General features: G+C 41.9%; 3 protein-coding genes across 3 annotated transcripts in view; 2 read left to right on the forward strand and 1 right to left on the reverse strand.

Moving 5' to 3' along the window:
* The window catches only part of LOC133960228 (cytochrome b-c1 complex subunit 6, mitochondrial), a 90,363-nt gene that overhangs the window by 57,611 nt on the left and 13,128 nt on the right, over positions 1-19,624 (forward strand). The gene's annotated exons all lie outside the window — the stretch shown is intronic.
* Positions 2,767-14,170, forward strand: si:ch211-221n20.8 (uncharacterized protein LOC100034409 homolog). The gene is made up of 21 exons (XM_062395661.1): positions 2,767-2,892; positions 2,993-3,053; positions 3,136-3,315; positions 4,102-4,221; positions 4,718-4,858; positions 5,178-5,303; positions 5,744-5,866; positions 6,083-6,205; positions 6,406-6,528; positions 7,317-7,439; positions 7,847-7,969; positions 8,457-8,582; positions 8,910-9,038; positions 9,166-9,258; positions 9,367-9,462; positions 9,872-9,967; positions 10,130-10,225; positions 11,061-11,162; positions 11,319-11,424; positions 11,655-11,771; positions 12,486-14,170. The coding sequence occupies exons 1-21, from the start codon at positions 2,767-2,769 to the stop codon at positions 12,562-12,564; spliced, it is 2,409 nt and encodes an 802-aa protein (XP_062251645.1). The 3' UTR covers positions 12,565-14,170.
* Positions 14,072-19,514, reverse strand: LOC133960226 (cytochrome P450 2J2-like). Its single transcript, XM_062394688.1, has 9 exons — positions 19,053-19,514; positions 18,273-18,435; positions 17,951-18,100; positions 17,705-17,865; positions 17,369-17,545; positions 16,630-16,777; positions 16,333-16,520; positions 16,109-16,250; positions 14,072-15,479 (listed from the first exon to the last, which is right to left on the reverse strand). Exons 1-9 carry the CDS (start codon positions 19,260-19,262, stop codon positions 15,298-15,300), a joined length of 1,521 nt encoding a protein of 506 aa, XP_062250672.1. The 5' UTR covers positions 19,263-19,514; the 3' UTR covers positions 14,072-15,297.

The following is a 19,624-nucleotide window of genomic DNA, read 5'->3' on the forward strand; positions in this document are numbered from 1 at the left end:
GTGTTCTGTTATGTCATGTGGTCAACTCCAGTCTTTTAAAATATCATATGAAATCTAAGCATCTCCACTGGCCTCTTACATTCAGCACAGCACTGAAAAGAATATATTTAACCTACATTAAAAAGTATGACTGCAGGACCTTTTGACCTCCTTCAGTCAGTTTGTCAGCGTTTGTGAAGGTTTGTCACTGAAATAAAGAGTTTTAATGAGTCCTGCAGCAGTAGAAGTCACACAGTTACACAAACCAACCAACCAATGGGGGCAGCAGTGGGTCACGTGTGATGCAGGTAAAATAACAGTTTTTGTCAAGTGAGTTTGGAGCTTTGAACACACGGATATAATGATTGTTTCTAGCTAAAGATCAAAGCTATTCAGGAATTCCATCTCATGTTGTCAGACACTTTTGAGCTCGGCAGGGACAAAAACAAGCACTCAGGTGGAGGTGCTTTGACGTGGACGAATACGTGAAGTTCTTTGTCCAAAAAAACGGGGAACATAAGGCCCGGGTTCATAAATCCTGTAGTTAAACTTTAATACAAGTTTACAGCTTATAGCATGTTGTACAGTGCTTTGAACTGCATGGTCTTACAAATAATGATATCTTAAACTTTATGGTAGATTGCCTTCTGTGAGATAATCTGATTAGCATTTGTATTTTCTATGTGTTCCAACTTCATCAAGAAAAAAGTTTATAAACATTTCTGTACCATCCACAGTCATCTTCTTAGATAACGTCTCTTTTATGTCGATGAAGCATTTGCCTTAAACTGAATGTTTAACCTAGTTGCTGCCAGACCGTTGTTTTATAGTCACCATTTCTCTCTTGTGACGTTTTGGATGTTGCTGCTTTTCTTGTGCCTCTTCCTGTGATGTGTTAATGCCGTGTTGGAAAAAGAACCTGTTTCACTTCACGTCACTGTGGCTCTCACAGCTGCAGCTTCACCATCAGCTGGATGTAAACGTCATGAGAGTCGTTGGGGGTGCATGCGATTATATTTATTCATAAAACCTTTCAGGAACATTGGTGAGATTTGTCTTTTTTCTGAACATCTTGTGTGATTCATTCTCTATTTCAATGTGTGTGGAACAGTTGTTAAAATTCATAAAGTCATAATTATTGTTGAGTTGATCTGTTGTACAGAGTAAGCTTCTATAACATGACACTGTTATACATTATTCACTCTCTCGTTTTGTTTTGCTTTAACTGAGGTGACATACATGAAGCTTCCTCTGCTGCCTAGTATATGTCTATGTATATAATTCACAGAATGACTTTGTGGATGAATTCACAATCCTTCACACCCTATATTTTTGTATTCTGGTATATTGAATCCAGGAAGACCAATTTGGAAAAGTGCTTCTTCTAAAGTTGACTCAGGTTTTTTTTTTCTTGTGGTTAATTTATTTAAAAAGGAAAACGCACATTATTTGCATACAGACTTAAGTCCATCACGTAAAAGTGCCAGAATTAGCATGCAAATTTCCATTTTCCATCCCTGGCAGGTTGATGGTAGAAAAAAATAACAATACAAATAACAGTTAAATGCAATGCCATAACTGCATTGCATTTGAAATCAGGAACAAAGGCCCATAGCATGGAAGTCACAAAAGTAAAAGATTAGTAGAGAGACCGGTTTTCTTTGTTGTTTCCAACAAAACTGAAATAACCTTGAGGGTCTTAATTAGACTTAAAAAAAACCATATTTACTCTTATTCCTCCTTTGAACATTAATCCCAAAGGAAAAGGAGTAGAAATCTACACATAGTTAGAAAAATACAAAATTGTATTCAGTTATTTTTTCTCTTTCAGAACTGTAACATGAAAGTTGCACTGGTGAACATACAATAAAATCAAACTTCCAGGGGTTACACCCTGCTGCCAACAACATCATCATCATATCTCTTTGGAGATAATAATATTTCTTTGATCAGTTTTATGTTTCCCCTTATGAACTCTGTGGTAGAGTCTCCGTGACCTCGCCTGCTGAGTGGTTGTTCACCTCTCCTGCAGGGTTCAGAGCAGGGGCACCATGCAGCCCCCCCCCCCCCCTCTCTCTCTCTGTGCGTGTGAGGGGATTTGTGGAATGGGACGGTACTGAACAGGATGTGGAGTCACTGCTGTGGTGAACAGCCCCCCCTCCTTTAATAGTACAGAGCTGCTTTGCGGCTGAGTGAGTTTGACTGTGAGTTCACATCTGGAGAGGTTAGAAGAGCGACTCTTTCCTTGCCATCTGGAATTCTATTTGTTTCTGTTTCCTGGAGCCCAGATTCTGAGTGAGAGTGCATCGAACCCGGGTAAGTCGGCTCAATCGAGTGTGTTACTTTTACCGCGCTTCACTACTGTTTAAGTTAGTCCCACACAAGTCTCTCTGATGTCTACACAAATATACAAGGTTCCACAAAAAGTTTTCAGCTACTACCTCTTTTCATACATTACACTAACATGGGACAAAATCCAGCTGAACATATGTAAAACTGGTGTCTGCACATTTAAGCAGCTGTAAGATTCTTTTGTTCTGTGCAGACAGCCCAGGGGGTTGATGCTCACTTAATAACAGGGTGCTCTTAGCCCTCTGTTGTCTTGCGTGCCTGGACATGCACTGTGTGACTTATGTTGCTGCTGCACACACAAAGTCCACATGGGTGGGATTTCCCTGTTAAGGATTGAAGCTCTCCTTTCTCAGTCATTGATCTCATTGATCTGTTTGTCCCTGCTAACGATGGCTCAGTCAAAGCACCTCCTTCTCCTCCAACAAGATTCAGGTGATGACTCTCACGTGGACCCTCCTGTCAGCCCTGCTGCTGGGTTGGTGTGCGGCCGAGCCTCTGAGCAGCCCTGAGGAAAATGCAAATGAGGTCCTGAAGCACACAGAGGAGATCACACAGATCCAGGTTAGTGGGCGAGGAAACTCCCTGAGAATCTGCAAAGTTACACATGTTCCTTTATGGGGGCGACGCCATCAATTAAACTCCATTTCTGGTTCACAAACAGGTGGTTGAAAATGCAATCGGATATCTCAGTGAACCGACGCCGAGCAACACGCCCACCACGTGTGAGTTGTTGTTGTTCTGCATTTTGTCTTGACTTCTTTTTCAGTTTTTCCCTAAAATTGCATATTTTTTCTGCTACATTAGCAACTTTCTTGACAACCACAACTTCTCCGAGCTCCAGTCCAGCACCTCAGTGTCCAGGAAACCAGGTTCTGCTGGAGAGCAGCTCTGGATGTGGCTGTCCTGCATCTGGCATGGTGAAGGTTGGTGACAACTGTACCTGTCCTGTGGGCTTCACTCTGGATGGAGCTGCTGGGTGTGAAGGTGAGGAGGGAGCGAATCAGCAGCAGGGACCAGTACAGCTGGACCACAAGATAAAGGAAATTCATATTGGTTAAAACTGATGAATGACTGATTTAGCTCCTGAGTGAAGATTATGGTTTTAAATTCTTCTTTATGACAAACACTTGATAAACAGCAAAACATTTGACAAATCGGAGGTTGAACAATTATGTGTTCTACCTTCTAACCGTACTCTTACAATGCATTAGCAATACATTGATACATATTGAACCTTTGTTATATTGCTATTAATGAAAACTATATTGCGATAATTACTGATATTGTTTTATTGTGTCGTCATAGAAACCAGAGCTTAAAGATAATAAGTGTAGTGAAGGAACATCAATAAAATTATCACTTTATTCTCTTTGCGAAATCAGTGGAATTGCCTGATTCAAATCAGGGGACGAGTGAGTTGAGCCACGACTCTGCATTTAAACCATTTACATCATATCTTGTAAAGACTTTGACGCAATGAGTGAACAGGCAACAGACAAAATATTTCCAAAATGTTGCTCCCCTAAGAGAACGATCACTTTGTGTAAGGATGTTGTGGGAAATGTATTTTTAATGTGGAGAAAGAAGTCGGCCATTGGAAAAAGCTAACAAAAATTTCCCTCCAGGAAATATTCCTTAATATTACATCGCTATAATAAATATTTTTCTTCTGAACAGCACCTGTTGCTACATGAATACAGAACATGTCTCACATTTTTCATGTTCAACACAGTGACCTCAGTTCAACATCATTTTCACTCTGCTCCACAGATATTGATGAGTGTGAGGGAGAAGGACCATGTGGTCCGTATGCCAGCTGCACTAATACCCCCGGCTCCTACTCCTGTAGCTGTCGCCGTGGTTACCTGATGGGTGCTGGAGGGTGCCAAGGTTCGTCAGCATCTGTGTGTGTGTGTGTGTTTGTGTGTGTGTATGTGTGTGTGTGTGTGTAGTAGAACTTGGCAACTATGGCTGATAAAATTGGACGATATGAGCCAATTACTTACACACTGGTATTGGCATGTTTGTTAATGTGAAAAATGTAGAATGTAGAAAAACATGGATTTATGTTTACATCTTCAGCAAAAACGCATTTGCAATTTAAAAAAAACCTCAATTACACTATTTGTTATAAAGGTTTGAATACGCATCTCAGGAATCATGACATTATTTAAAAATATGCATCAGCTGATGTCAGTATCCAAAAAGTTGACTACCTAATATAGCCATCAGCAAAAGCCATATTGGTTTGACTCTAATTTGTATGCAGAAAGAATGTAGGGTATGTGTCTGAGGAGATTGAAATGAGAGTGTCCGAGATGAATCCGTACCACGCATCCTCTGTTGTGTGTTGTTTTAATGCATGTGTGCCTAATGTGTGCTTCAGATATAGATGAGTGCGCTCTGGCTGCAGTGACGGGTCTGCAGGCCTGTCAGGGGGAGGCTGAATGTCAGAACACCCCTGGTTCCTTCACCTGCTCGTGTCCTGCAGGATATGTCATCGCCCTCGATGGAAAAAGCTGCGTGGGTGAGGCTGATGTTGACATGTGCTTTATGGGACTGTGGAATATAGATCCACAGTAGTTGCGATTTTAGCCTCTATGGGCAAGAATCAAAAAACAAATGTAATGAGCAGTTTGCTGATCACCTGTTCAAATTTGATCAGACCACACACATTTTTCCCCCAAATTAAACCACAACTTATAAAATGTAAATAAAAAACAATGTTCAAGGTTGACACAATGGAATTACATGGAAGGTCAAAATGGTGATGGCAACCTCCATGATCGTCAAACTGATGAATCCTGTTTAAAGCTTCTTGCTGGTTGGTTTCTCTCTCACTGCAGATGTGGACGAGTGCAGCTTCGAGGAGCTGTGTCTTCGGGAGCTGGGAAACGTGTGTGTGAACACTCCTGGCAGCTTCACATGCCGGTGCCAGCCGGGCTTCCGAGCGGAGGCGCCCGCCTGTGTCGGTGAGTCTGCGGCGAAGCCTCAGCACAGCAGGAGCAGACCGAGGGTCAGATCTGACCTGGCAGAAACACGTTACTTCATGTTTCACCGAGGTTGCCCCCCGGAGTCCATAACTTCAGCTGACAGGAAGGAATTCTTTGCAGCAATAGTGAGCTTTAATCTGCTGCTCTGCCTCCAGCCTGCTTTGTTTCTCTCTGTTTTTGTTTGTCTCTGTTTTTGTTCTCTCAAACCTTTTGTCATCAATCTTCCAACGACTTATTCCTGTCATCGGTAAACTGTCCCAATTCTCTCTAATAAAAGAGAGCAGGGAAAAGACAAGATTTCCTTGTAATAAGAAGCTTCTCATTGGCTTCTCAAAGAGACTGCTTTGGTAACTGAAATTGACATAAATAATATATCATTATTTATTAAGAGCCACACCCTCTCTGTCTCTCTGTCCCAGATGTGGACGAATGTGCAGAGAGTCCTGCGGTGTGCGATGGTCAGGGTGTGTGTGAGAACACGCTTGGGAGCTATAAGTGTGTTTGTCGACCAGGTTACCGGGGAAACGGCACACACTGCGAAGGTAAGCAATTAGGGCTGTCGTCGCTCCCTGGGAAAACTCTGTTTCAGCTTCCTTGTGTGTGTGTGTGTGTGTGTGTCTGTGTGTCTGTGTCTGTGTTCTAATCCTTGTTTTTATGTCTTCCATTAAAACGGTCCCGGGTGGGGAATAAAAAAGGGCAGAGTGTTGAATCTGATTTGAAAGAAATAGTAAATAATAGCCTGTGCTCTTTCCTTCAAGATGACAACGAGTGTGCGTTTGGTCGTCACGGGTGTGACACCAACGCTCGGTGTGGCAACATCATTGGCTCGTATTTCTGCCAATGTTACCAGGGCTTCAATGGCGATGGATACTCTTGTTTTGGTGGGTAAGCAGTGTGTGAGTGTGTTTGCTTGTGTGTGTTTTTGTGTGTTTTCCATGTGTGCATGCCTCAAGTGGGGCTCAGTATCGGTAAGTGTCTGCCAGCGATCCTTGTGTCATGTCAACAGTTCTATGTGTGTGCCAGCAGCGCTTGGCCACATGCTCACCAAACACCAGTCCTTTAGGGTTGTCCTTGTTTACAGACATTGATGAGTGCGCACTGAACAACGGCCACTGTGAACACAACTGCACCAACGAGGCCGGAGGCTACAGCTGCCAGTGTGGGTCCGGTTACCAGCTGGACCAGGGCGGACACAACTGCACAGGTAAAACACAGGTCAGCTGTTGATCCATTCACAGAAAGCAGCTGACATGAAGTCGTGCAGACAAAACTGACAGTGTCATCATCTTTCCTCTATAGAAAATATGTTTTGGCCATTACCTCATTAAATGATGGCATTCAGGCGGTCCGCTCCTGATCTGGGCCACAAGTAAGACATAGTACAACCGCATGTCAACCAAAGGTCACAAAGGTTGTTTACAATGTTTTGGGCCATATTCACCATCTCCAACATGGGCCAATTTAGGTTCACATCCAGATTACACCTAAGCACCAAGGCACTGTTGCTGACCTGGGAGAAACTTGGGTTCAGTGTTTTTCCCAACAGCATTACATTACATGTCATTTAGCAGACGCTTTTGTCCAAAGCGACTTACATTTTTAGTACACTCAACATTTATGAGGGGCCATTTTGGGGGGTTCAGTGTCTTTTGCCAAAGACACTTAGGCATGCAGATGGGAAAGAGTGGGATTCGAACCAGCAACCCTCTTGTTGCAGAACACCCACTCTATCCCCTAGGCCATGCTCTCCCCACAGCACATCTACATATGGACGGGAGGGTTTAAACACCAGGCTGTGGTTAGTGGAGGACCTGAGTACCCTCTGTTCTCCTCATCCACAGCTGCTTAGGAGGCTGCAAACCTGGTCCTCACCTGGTCCTCCAAGCCTCTCCAAACAAGTGCTAACTTGAAATGCAAACAGCTTCAACTGAATGAGCTCGAACACAGAGCCATCTTTGGTTATGAGTTAAACACGCGTGTGTGATTCCACAGATGTGGATGAGTGCTCGACGCTGAATGGGACCTGTGAGCACATGTGCATCAACACTCTCGGATCGTTCCAGTGCTCCTGCAGGCCTGGCTACCAGCTGCACATCGACCAGCGCACCTGTGTGGGTCAGTCACTCACTGGCACTCTGTCATTTTCCTCTGCTGTTTACAAACTCGTTTTCTGTCATTAAAGCCGTATGCACATTGGCCATTTAACAGAATGCACAATGTGTGTGTGTGTGTGTGTGTGTGTATGTGTGTGTGTGTGTGTGTGTGTGCGTGTGTGTCAGTTTAGGAACATCTTTACCACATGGAAATGAGTGGGTCTCCTAGGAGAACATTTTGTAAAATGACATGAAGCCAGACTCAGTTACGGACATCTTGCACAGGAAATGTACTGTGTCCTCTGTCTAAAAACATATTTACCCTGTGTGTGTGTGTGTGTGTGTGTGTGTGTGTGTGTGTGTGTGTGTGTGTGTGTGTGTGTGTGTGTGCGCGTGCGTGCGTGTGTTTGTGTGTGTGCATGCACTCAGACATTGATGAATGTAAACTCCAGAACGGCGGCTGCTCCCACTCCTGCACCAACTCTCCAGGAGGACATGATTGCCACTGCCCTCCCCCTCTGCTGCTGGACAGGGACAACCACACCTGCAGCAGTAGGTCTCTCAGTAAACTGTTGACGTTATACTCATTCGTTCGAGCTGTCATGTAAAGTGCTGTCAGATTTTTTTCTTTTTTATTAAATAAAGAAAATTCACCTTTCAAAATGCTCCACTGGAACAGACTTGAATAAAAGTCTAGGAATACCGTCTATTATGTCTTTATACTTTCTTTATGTTTATCAGACAGCATTGAATATCACATTTCTCTTTTGTATACAAACAATATTCTGTTAGGCAGAAAAATGTTTCCTCAGAACCCCTCTTGTTTTATGATTCATTCATTCATTCATAAAAGATAATTGAAAGGTCATATATCTTTCCAATTAAGGCTCCAACTAATCTGCAAGCCATTCTCATTAGTCAATTATATTCAGATGTCAGACATGTCAAACTTGAAGATGTTAGTTAGCTATAAAATGCAAACCAGTCTTTTCAGCTGAAGGATATATGTCATAAAGTAATTTCTTTATTGCCTGAGCAGATGTTTCATCTTGTAAGCTGAGAAATGGCGGCTGTGACCACGTGTGCGCGGTGGGGGCTGAGGGCCGCGTCCGCTGCAGCTGTGGAACAGGCTGGAAGCTGGGCGAGGACCTGAGGAGCTGCGTGGGTGAGACCTTGTTGTCACTCCTATCACCGGCACCATACCTCTGCAAACTCGCTGCTCTGATCGTGTATATTTAGAGTTGTCACCGAAATGAAGCTGTCTATTTATACATTTTGTTATGTTTTTGAACTAAATGTTTTGCTAGAATCTCAACGACTTTTAAGGGAACTGACATGAAGTGATAGAAACACTGATTAGTTGTTTATGAGCCTGAACAGTTCAGCCAGGGCCAAGATTTCTTTAATCGTAATTTGATTGCCTGGCTTCTGTGGATGCTCGGTCCAGACGTTTCCATCTGTGTAACTTTCTCTCCATGTCCTTTGTCATGAGATGTGAATGAGTGCGGGGACTTTTCAAACGGAGGCTGTGATCAGCTCTGTGTGAATCACCCTGGTGGGTTCTACTGCGCCTGCAGGGACGGATATGAAGTTCGCACCGATGATCTCACCAAGTGCCAGCGTGAGTCCGTCAACTTACATTGGTCATCATAAAGAATCATGCAGATACTATCATTAAATGTAACTTTTTGTTTAATATTTTCTTTAAATTAAAATCTATTAATGCTTATATGACTCTGCTCTTCCAGCTGTGTGTGACCCTAGCTGTCAGAACTACGGTGTCTGTGTGGCTCCAAACAGCTGTGACTGTCCCCCTGGTTACCCTGGAGTGGGCTGCTCAGGTAACATCCTGCACAGCTCTACATGGGGGATCACAGGACCCTTAAAGGGAGTTGGTATGATTGATGGATGGATGAAATTGAACAAAGCCCATCTTTTGCGTGTTTCAGCCATGTGCTCTCCGCCCTGTGCCCATGGAGGAACCTGCATGCGCTGGAACAACTGTTTGTGTCCCCCCGGCTGGACCGGAGCAGGCTGCCACACAGGTGAACCCCCTCTGACACCAACGTTAATGAAGAGTGACCTGCCTGTGTAGAGGCACACACTCCAGAGGTAGTGTCTGCAAACACAGAGATTGGTTTTAAGGAAACAAAACAGACAGCACAAAAAACACTGATACAGAAGAAAGTAATATAAAACTTCAGGATAAAGGATGAAAATCGTATTCATTTTTTTCACTGCAAACTCTGAGTCCTGTTCTATCGGCACCAGCTCTTACCTCAATGTATGAAGTACTGTGTTGTTACACGTTGCTCCTATTCTATACATTTTTCAACTTTTGTTTCATTTTTTTAAATAATGTATCGGTTTTGTTTAGAGTTTTTACTACAAACTTCATTCATAAAACCATAAAACCCCAAATGCTAATAGTAAAATTGAAATTCCTCCTGGCAGCGGTGTGTGAGTTGCCCTGTGCTAACGGGGGTCGCTGTGTGGAGCCTGACACCTGCCAGTGTCCATCTGACTACACCGGTCACCAGTGCCTCTTGCGTGAGTGAGAAAAACACCAGAACATTTTACCTTAGCTACACAAAAAAATCTGTAATTTGTACCCTCTTGCCTCTGGGCTTGTAAGCAACACTGCCTGGTGAAATATGGGTTAAACCTGTGTGTGTGTGTGTGTGTGTGTGTGTGTGTGTGTGTGTTCTGTAGCCCTGTGCACTCCTGCCTGTAAAAATGGTGGAAGATGTGTGGATGTCAACAAATGTGTGTGTGCAGATGGATGGCAAGGAGCGCGCTGCCAGATAGGTGAGATTCTGCACACTCTTACATTGTCACTGCATGTGTCCATTGGTGCATAACAAAAATATTTTAGTATGCACTGTACATGATTGATTTAACCCAGTGTTTCAATTTAATTAAACCCATAAATAATTAAATACAGTAATGAGTGCTGTTCCCTTCCTGCTCTAATTTATGTAGAGCAGAAGACAGATTGTTTGAAATAAAACCACAATTTTACTGTGATGAGCTGCATGAATTTGTTTTGGGATTAAGGAAAGTAAATCAGTCAATACAGATATATTTTTGATAAATAGTTCCAACCTCTCTAAACTGACAATTACTTTCTTTTCATCGTCCTTTATGACTGAATATCTCTAAGATCCTCATCATCTAATATTTCTAATAAATGTCAACAATTGAACAAGTTTCAAATTGACATGGTGTTCAGACGTTGGTTCAATAAGCAGCAACTTATAGTTTGTTTCAGCCCAAGTTATAAATAAGCAGAACTAGTTATAAGTCAGAAAGATTGGGAACAACTGTCTTATGAACTGTAGTTCTCCAGGCAGCCAGTCAGTGGCGCTCTGTACATGAGCAAGTGTAGCACCAGCTACTGCCTGCAAAAATAAAAATGAAGAAATGACTAGAGGTTACGCCCAAGGTCATCTTACCTCTAATACAAACAGTGGAAAATAACCTGGCCACTGCCTACTGTAACCCTGTGGCCATATTAATGTATTAAGGTAAAAGAGACACAATTCATGCTCCCACTGAAATACCTGTAGATAGACAAACTTCACTGTGTGTTTGCTCTCTGAGCTTTAGGAGAAGACTGAGTTTTCTCTCCTGTCTCCTTCAGAACCGGTTCTGTGTCGGAAACCTTGTAAGAATGGAGGAGTGTGTGTGGGCCTCAACAGGTGCCGCTGTGCCAAAGGATTCACTGGGAGCCTCTGTGAAACAGGTGTGTGTTTGTGTGTGTGTGTGTGTGTAATAGAATATTTAATACATACAGAATGTCCCATCACAGTGTGTGTGTGTGTTTGTGTTTGTGTTTGTGTTTGTGTGCGTGCATGCCTTTGCATTGCATTAACACTCTCTCTGTGTGATGTGTCTGCAGCGGTGACCATACCCTGTGTGCCGCCCTGCCAACACGGTGCCACCTGCAGTCCTCACAACACGTGCACCTGTCCAGAGGGCACCGCAGGCCTGCGCTGTGAGCGACTGTGAGTAGCTACAACACAGTCACAAATACATAATGATCTTCAGTTAGGGTCAACTGCTAATCAATTAATGGTCTCAATACAAGACGCTTGCTAAAATACATGGGAAAGGCTTGATCATTTCCAGATCAATTGTTAGAGATTGTGGCAGTTTGCTCTTTGGCAGATGGTGTTCTCTAAATCTTTGCATCACCGATGAGGAGTTGAAAATGTCGAGTGTGTTTGTGTTCTAGGACGTGTCCTGTGGTCACCACGGTGGTCAGTATGGCTCGAGCGGTGAGAAAGGCGTTCAGGGAGAGTTACGTTGACCGCTGTGGACCCCTGGGAGTTCAGCTTTGCACTAAATACAGGTTACATGTTTTTCTGTCGTTTCGTCTGGCATTAAGTAGTTCAAGTGTTCGCCTGGTTGAGGTCTCAGGTGGTTTGTGTTTTATCACAAAAATGTTACAATAACTTCTAACAACTTCTTTGATCTTCGTATCTGCTTATTAAGTACATTAAACATGTCATAAAAGTACTACTACAAAAATCATATTGTTTTCCAAGGTCATAAAAACTATGGCAGAACTAGAATGGCAGTGAGTAGAGTGCATGCCTTAGCTAAGGTCTATAAACCCTGTGTGAAACCACATTCAATTAGAGTAGATCCAGATTTTTTTATATCGATCCACACCAAATTGCATACACTCAGAAATATCAATATCAAAATAGTTCTCTGATACGCTATTTTGCAATGTTAAAGAAAGAAAAAGAAAAACTGAATCCACCCAAGATCTGCACCGAAATGTAATGGGATCATCCCTTACCCATCCTGTGTCCTTCCACAACGTATCTTGGTCAGCTGTCCTTTAGTTTTTGTGTAACTGCATTGACAAACCAACCAACCAACCAACAACAGCAGGTGGTAAAAACCTGACTTCCCTGGTGGAAGTGAAAAATGTAAGATGTGTGTTACAGTAGAAATTGTGGACCATGATTCCAACATGTAAAAAGTTTAATAACATCATAGTGTATTCATATCAGAGTGTGACAAAGCTGTGTCTGCTGCGTGGTTGTGTTTCCAGGATAAACCAGGCACGTGTGTACCTGCAGGCCTACAGGGTGGGCTACAAGATCCAGTGTCCTCAGAGGAAGGGCAGATGAGCGGCGCTGTCAACAACCTGCTGGTCACGAGGACACGCCCCCCCCCCCCCCTTCAGACAAGATGTTGGACCAAAACCTCAACTGTAAAACTAAGTGTCACTGAATCAATGTGAAGTTGATGTGGCTCCTTTTAAAGCAAGTGGATATGTTGAAAAAGAGAAAGGACACCTGATTGTATCATCAAGGATGTTTATTTGGTTTAACGATATATGTGTGACGAGAATCTTTAGCTCACTATTGTACACCACTATTTACATTTCATGAGAAAGATTCCTTAGATTGTAAAATGTACATTAGATGTTTGTCATGTTTGTATGTGGCAGCTGAGCGTTGTTAAATTTACATTTGTTGTTTTTTTCTACAAAATGGTGTCAGTATTACTTAGGTTTTTATAGTAAACAACAAACTTTCAGTGAAAGGTTGTCGTGAGTTCACTTCAGGTAATATACAATAAAAACAAATTGAAGTAAATTTCTTGGACTTTAAACCACAGCTACAATAGAGTCTCGCAATAAAAGAACTTGGCCGGCTTGTGTGCATTAGTATTAGATTGAACTGACACAGAGGAGGAGTGTTGTGTGACTGTGCACGATACATGTTATCATGGTAATACTGTTATCTAACCTCTTATCGCACAGTGACCTGCTTTGAATTTAGAGACTTTTATCCACAAGCAGGTGAAAGGCCTCTGACGCAACCTCTAAATCCAGGTTATACTGGATTCGAGCAAATATAGCTATGGTGGCTGAGACGTCTCACACAAGCGCATAAGCGTTAAAACACGGACGCAAAAGCCACACAACTGAAACACAACTGCAGCGTAAGTGAGAGAGAATGGAAGCTCCAAGCTCCTTTTCCTTAACACGCAAAAAAGACAAGCATCTCATTTCAAGCAGTGACTGACTTGTCCAGGTTTTCAGAAATGATCGACTCATACACCCGCAGTAAATAACTGTTTCACTTTCAGCATCAGTTGTCACACACTGTGGCTTTTGCACTTTTGTTTCCCATGTATGCATTGGTGAGAGATGTCTCAAACCACTGTACACACCTCCGCTAAGGCTAAACATCAATGATGACTATAATTGTCCGGTTCTTAAAGCAGGGTCTGATAACCTCAATGATTTATTTGTCATAAAATATATTGTAAGAAAGTCCAAATGGATCTGACCCTTAATTTACATGTGTGGAAGATTCCTCCCAAGCACCATCCGGGCAAATGCAATACTCTAGCTCAGGGGTTTTCAACCAGGAGTCCGCGGCCCCCTTGTGGTCCGCGACGGCATTGCAGGGGGTCCGCGAAATTCGCTTTGATATTTCAACAAATTTCCAGATTACTCTTGAATATCGTGAAAAATATCTAAAATAATATAAAGGTGATGAGGGGAACCTTGAAAACGGCTTGGGGCTAGAAACTGCCAGTAGTTTTCCCCTGTGCATGCGTGTTAAAGGTAGATGTAGAAGAGCGGTTGAGCTAGGTAGAAAAACTCTCAGGAGGTCTTTGAGATGTAGTTGGTATGATGGGAGTTTTTATTTTTCCCAAAAAGAAGAGCCAATAGGGCAGAATTAATAATGAAAATATTAAATAAAACAAAAGAGCGAAATACATATACTTGGTAATAAGAAAAATAAATTGGCATAATAGCCAAAACAATTAATTGCAATAACAGTCACTTTACCACGTTCACTGGTTGAGAAACAATTTCTTAGGAGAGGTCTAAGACACACACACTCAGAAGTACTACTCACCCACCACCCTCCCCCCCAACACTAGCAGTAGGTGGGATTTGCTGATGGTGATCATGAGGTTAAACTTAAGTAGGCCTCAATTGTTTGTGTGATATTGTATGATTATCATTTGTGACATATTCTGCATTACTTTGTCATTTTCCCTATTCAGTTGTAGCCCCAGTTTATGTTGATTGTTATTGATCACCGTTACTTTAATGTTCTCTCAACATGTCAGCTATATGTCTGTACATTTAGGTCATGAACGTTATATATTGATGTACATATGGTTCTGAGATGCAGTACAACTACAAACTGCATTAAAAAAAAAAATCAATTCTTAAGCACTGAAAATCAACCGGATTTTTCTAGATTTGATTGAGGTTTTTAAGTAGATATATTTAGATTTGTTTGAGGTTTTTAAATAAAACCAACATGGAAAACCAAATGTTAAAACTTCCTTGTATCCACATGCACGCCGGACACACACACACGTAGGCACGCGCGCACGTAGGCACATCAGTGGGCCGCTGATTACATTCTAGTCAGAATGGTGGTCACTTGGACAAAACCAGTTGAAAACCCCTGCTCTAGCTAACAAAACATTTTCGATTTTCACATTAAAATATAAAATTGAAATTGAAAAGCTTACTGTCACCTAACTCTGTATCCGCCTTCAGCTCATTGTTTTACTTGCCTTGCATCAAATGGCACCTGCAGCAGTAGGAAAGCAATGTGGAACATATATGATTCTTCAGGGGATGGTGGAGACACAATATTGGATTCTATATATACTTTATATTGGACTCACAATTCTGCCGGAAACATAGCTAATATTGATTCACAGAAGTGAACAGTCAGTGGGAAATGTTATCCAATGGGCAAAAGCAAAAATAACAAAAGTCAATAATGTGTCAAGCTTTTCGTAAACCTATTCTGCCTCTAAGTGGCCAAAATATTCATGATTGCAGCTGTTTTGAAATTGAACTTAGAGCTTGATGAGTGTCACTCGTAACGATGCATGGCACAGATTTCATAGTGTTGGGGTGAAAGAATGACGCTAACGCGGGGCTTTAAGACAGGCTGCACCCCAGGAGGCATGGAGAAGGTGAAGTGCTGCATGAAGGAGGTGAACAACACGAAGAGCTCCATCCTGGCCAGGTTCTCCCCGAGACACACCCGCTTACCTGCAGGAAGAACACACCACGTTTTAACAGAGGAATGTCAACCAGAGATAACATGATTTTGAGTTTTATAAAGACATACATATGGAGGCTGAGACGTCTCACACAAGTGCATTAATGTGTTGTGACTTTTGCTTTTGTGTTTTCCATTATTTTGCCTTTGTGGGGTGTGGTGATAGAAAGAAGGTGTTGTGACTGTGAGCCTGATTGCGTTCATGTTGTATTATTGGTACAAAAATCCGGTTTAGGCCGCCCAGCACGAGTCTTACAGTTTAATAGGAGCACTAAATCAATGCAGTCAAATGTTGGGCCATGTTTTGCTTTAAATGCAGGATGTACTTTGATTTGGTCCCTCAGTGATCCAAATTCAAGAGGAGGCAGTACTGTAGGGGCTGGAGATGAGCACAATATGCTTAAGTTTATGGAACATTTCCACTTTTTACCTAACTGGTCACATTTGTAACAGCGAAACAATCCTCCTGAATACTTTTTTTTTTTGAATAATAAATTGCTATGGATGATTCTGGTGTTAAGTCAGCCAGCTGATTTGACAAATTTAGGGTAAAAATCCAGAAAGAATTAATAGATTTGTAAAAAAAATTATCTTTAAAATGTTGTGAGATGGTACTTGCCAGCAGAGAAAGGGACGAAAGCAGCCTTCTTCACAAACCTTCCCTCCTCATTCAGAAAGTGTCCCGGGTTGAAAGTGAAGGGCGTCTCCCACTTGCTCTTCTCGAACAGCACCGAGGTCAGATTAGGAACCACTGTAACGCCCTGAGAAATGCATCAGGATGAGTGGGTTGGAGAGCGAGTGTAGATGTGAGGGAAAAAGACAAAACCCAGTGCAAGAAATGACCTTTGGGACTGAGTAGCCTCCCAGCTGGAGGTCCCTGTTGGCGGAGTGAGGCAGCCCCAGAGGAACGATGTTGGCCATCCTCTGCACCTCGTGGATGACGGCCTCAGTGTAGGGCAGGTCTGCACGGTCCTCCATGCACGGCTGCCTGGACTGTCCAATCACTCTGTCTATTTCAGCCTGGACTTTCTCTGTGCAACATGACAGAGAAGGGAACAAAACCACAAAGATATCTCACGGCAACAAAGGTTGCACTCATTCCAACAAACTGCCTTCTTGTCCGCCAGTGGGAGCTCTTACCCTGAATCTCCGGGTACTTGGTCATGTAGAGCAGAGCCCAGCGCAGGGTGGTGGATGTGGTCTCAGTGCCGGCTCCGAACAGATCAAACGAACACATCACCAAATTATTCTCGTGAAAACCAGCATCCTCTTTATCCTCCTTCTTGCTCTGGTGGTGAACATTCAAAAAATACACATATTGATATTTTAAATTTAAATTAACTACAACAATAGCACACTAAATTAGTGAGGATATTGATTCAAGTTTAGGCAGGATGGGAAATGTTACAATCAACATTTCAAATAATCAACTATAAAACTATATTACTAAACTGTATAAAGTAATTATAATATACTTTCAATGACTGATTCAATTCCTCTTCCAGATACATATAGACCTCTCCAGGAAGTTCCAATGATTAGTCAGAGATAGCCCATTGGAAACCAACAATGAATTAATAATATTAAAGATATTTAACTAAATGTAGTTTTACACTTTTACCCCTCCTTTAGGAACTTGAGTAAAACCTTACAATTATTATTATTATCATTATTGTTTTACTTTTTTATTATTACTTTCATTGTCAACTAATCTTTTGGGGATATACTCCATTATGTAAAACAAAAACAAAAACAAAGATATTATTAACTATCAGATCTGACAAAGAAAAGCAACACAAAAATCTGTGATGGATTGTGGGTTCAAGATCTTGCCCAAAATGAAAGTTGAAAAAATTATTATGTAAGTCTGTCCACCCACCTTCTGAATCTCAGTAAGGTAACAGTCGATGAAGTCTCTGGGCTCTGCGGGGTCCCAGTCTTTCTTGTGCTGATTGATTTCTATTTTCATGAACTTCACCATTTCACCATAGATTTTCTGAAGAGTGCGGTGAGGGCCCGGCAGACGTCTCATCAGCATTGGAAACTCATTGTACAGCTGTCGATATGATCCAGAAGACTCAAAGTAAGACGACTAGCAAGAGCACATGTTTTTCTAGAAGCAGTACCTGATATTAGTACTTTAAAATAGCAATGAATCAATACAGAGGAGAAATCAAAAAGCTTTCTTTAGTTATGCTGCTTTCAAATTCAGTACCTGAGCCCATATGGAGCCCTCGATTTGAGTAGCCGTGTCAATCAACTTCATCAAGGTGAGAAACTTCTCATCGTCGTACTCAAAGCGATGACCAAACACCAGGGAGCAGATGATGTTGGACACGGCATTGTTTATAGCCAAGTGAGGATTGAAGGGTTTGCCTGGGAAAGTGATCACATATCAGACTTTACACTTCTAACGTTAGCTTACTATATTCTTGTCTTTTTTTCACATTAGATTCTTTACCTTCATGACCAGCAAACTCTCTAGAGAGGTGATTAAATTCATCCTGTATGGTAGATTCCAGGGATCTCTTGCCAACTCCAAAGTACTTGAGAGTGAAGAGGGCAAATCGTCTTTGCTGTTTCCACAAGTATCCGTTGGTAAAGATAATACCTGATGAGAAAAAAAGGAATTTAGACTGAGCTTGTGTGATAAATGTGTGATAAAAGGTTATAGGTAGAAGTTGAGATATCTACAGTCATGTGCAAAATGTCATACATTACTTTTCCTCCTCATCAGTAAGTATAAAATATCTTAATGCCCAAGTTTTGCAATAAGTCTTTACCCAGATCAGGAAGCACGTCAGTATGGAGAGGCATTAACGGTCGGCCCGCCAGGATGTCTCCTTTGGTGAGTAGACCTTCTTGCAGGGCGTCAAGGCCATTCAACACCACTACCCAGGAAGAGCCCATCTTAAGGCTGTACACATTCCCATACTTCTCTGCCAACTGCCACAAGAACAACATACGTGAGATTTAAACGGCATATATGCAACCTTGGCCTAGTGAGTAAATATTCTTCTTTCAATAAAGCAGTTGAAAGTTGCAGTGAGATTTATAATTTGTCAATGTGACATCCAAACAGAGGATTATTATATAAAATAATACTGATCAAATGTAAAAATTGTTCTATTTCACAATAAAACTAATTATTTTAATGTTAAAGTTGTTGCATTTGAGCAAATTCATTTGAAAAACCTATCATTGCCCAATTTCCTTTTGATCCGCACATGCTGTTTTCCTTTGTTCACAGTTTAGAGTATTATGCTACCCTATGAGTGTTGAGATAAAAATTAATAGGTAACTTATGAGTAGTAATGGACTCTTTACTGTGAGTTGGTCAACGTTGAGTTATTTTTTCCTTACAAAATTGTAATTCATTCCAGCATAGAGTTACTGGTTGTATTGGGCAATGTTTACATGCAGCTGTCACAATCAGTTTAACATTCAAGTCACTGTCCCAACCTAGGCTTGTTACAGTAACAAGTGTCGACTCATTTATATTTTTAGTCTCAAGGAGAGTCCCAAATTTTGGGCAAAGGTAATGTTTATGATCTGAATCGTACCTGGGTCATTTGTCTGTGGAGATTCTTAAAGTCAAGGGACAACATGGTCCCCACAAGAGGAAGAACCCGGGGTCCTGGAGGAAAGCCGCTGGGACGACGGGTCCTCAAACACTCTGCCATCACCAAGAAGACCAGAGTGAAGATGAGCAGACTGCGAACGTCCTGCCACGGCCACACAGAGAAAACGGACAATCCAAAGAGCCCATCCATCTTCACAACCTGCTGCCTCTGGATCCACAGGGGAAATCTGCAGTGATTCCGATGGTGCTCTAGTTTTATATTTACCTCAGGGCAAATACATCCCGGATGTAATAAAATCGATATCTTCTCTAACTTCGGTGATATAGAACAGGATCGTCTACATGTGTTCAGTGGGTGAGGTCATAAAAGTTTTTCTTTCTTTGCACGTCCAGATGACCATCAATAAGTGGATGTTGAAGTGGTTGTCTTATGTAACGGTTCTATAATCATTTACAGTATATTTACACAGATAAGGTTTTAACAGGCAACGACCTCGTCCTTTGCCATAGTTCGTCCACATTAATTGTTAAAAAGTGCAAGTCAGTTTAAAG

This window comes from Platichthys flesus, chromosome 9 (genome assembly GCF_949316205.1).
Source record: "Platichthys flesus chromosome 9, fPlaFle2.1, whole genome shotgun sequence".
Classification (NCBI taxonomy): Eukaryota; Metazoa; Chordata; class Actinopteri; order Pleuronectiformes; family Pleuronectidae; genus Platichthys; species Platichthys flesus.

Excerpts from the sequence above, each read along its gene's own strand:
- LOC133960226 (XM_062394688.1), bottom strand. The coding sequence starts at position 19,262 with ATGGATGGGCTCTTTGGATTGTCCGTTTTCTCTGTGTGGCCGTGGCAG. Across the intron at positions 16,521-16,629 it reads CAAGTACCCGGAGATTCAGG|AGAAAGTCCAGGCTGAAATA; the intron begins GTAAGAGCTCCC and ends CATGTTGCACAG. Across the intron at positions 16,251-16,332 it reads GAGGCTACTCAGTCCCAAAG|GGCGTTACAGTGGTTCCTAA; the intron begins GTCATTTCTTGC and ends TGCATTTCTCAG.
- si:ch211-221n20.8 (XM_062395661.1), top strand. The coding sequence starts at position 2,767 with ATGACTCTCACGTGGACCCTCCTGTCAGCCCTGCTGCTGGGTTGGTGT. Across the intron at positions 2,893-2,992 it reads AGGAGATCACACAGATCCAG|GTGGTTGAAAATGCAATCGG; the intron begins GTTAGTGGGCGA and ends GTTCACAAACAG. Across the intron at positions 7,970-8,456 it reads GGACAACCACACCTGCAGCA|ATGTTTCATCTTGTAAGCTG; the intron begins GTAGGTCTCTCA and ends TTGCCTGAGCAG.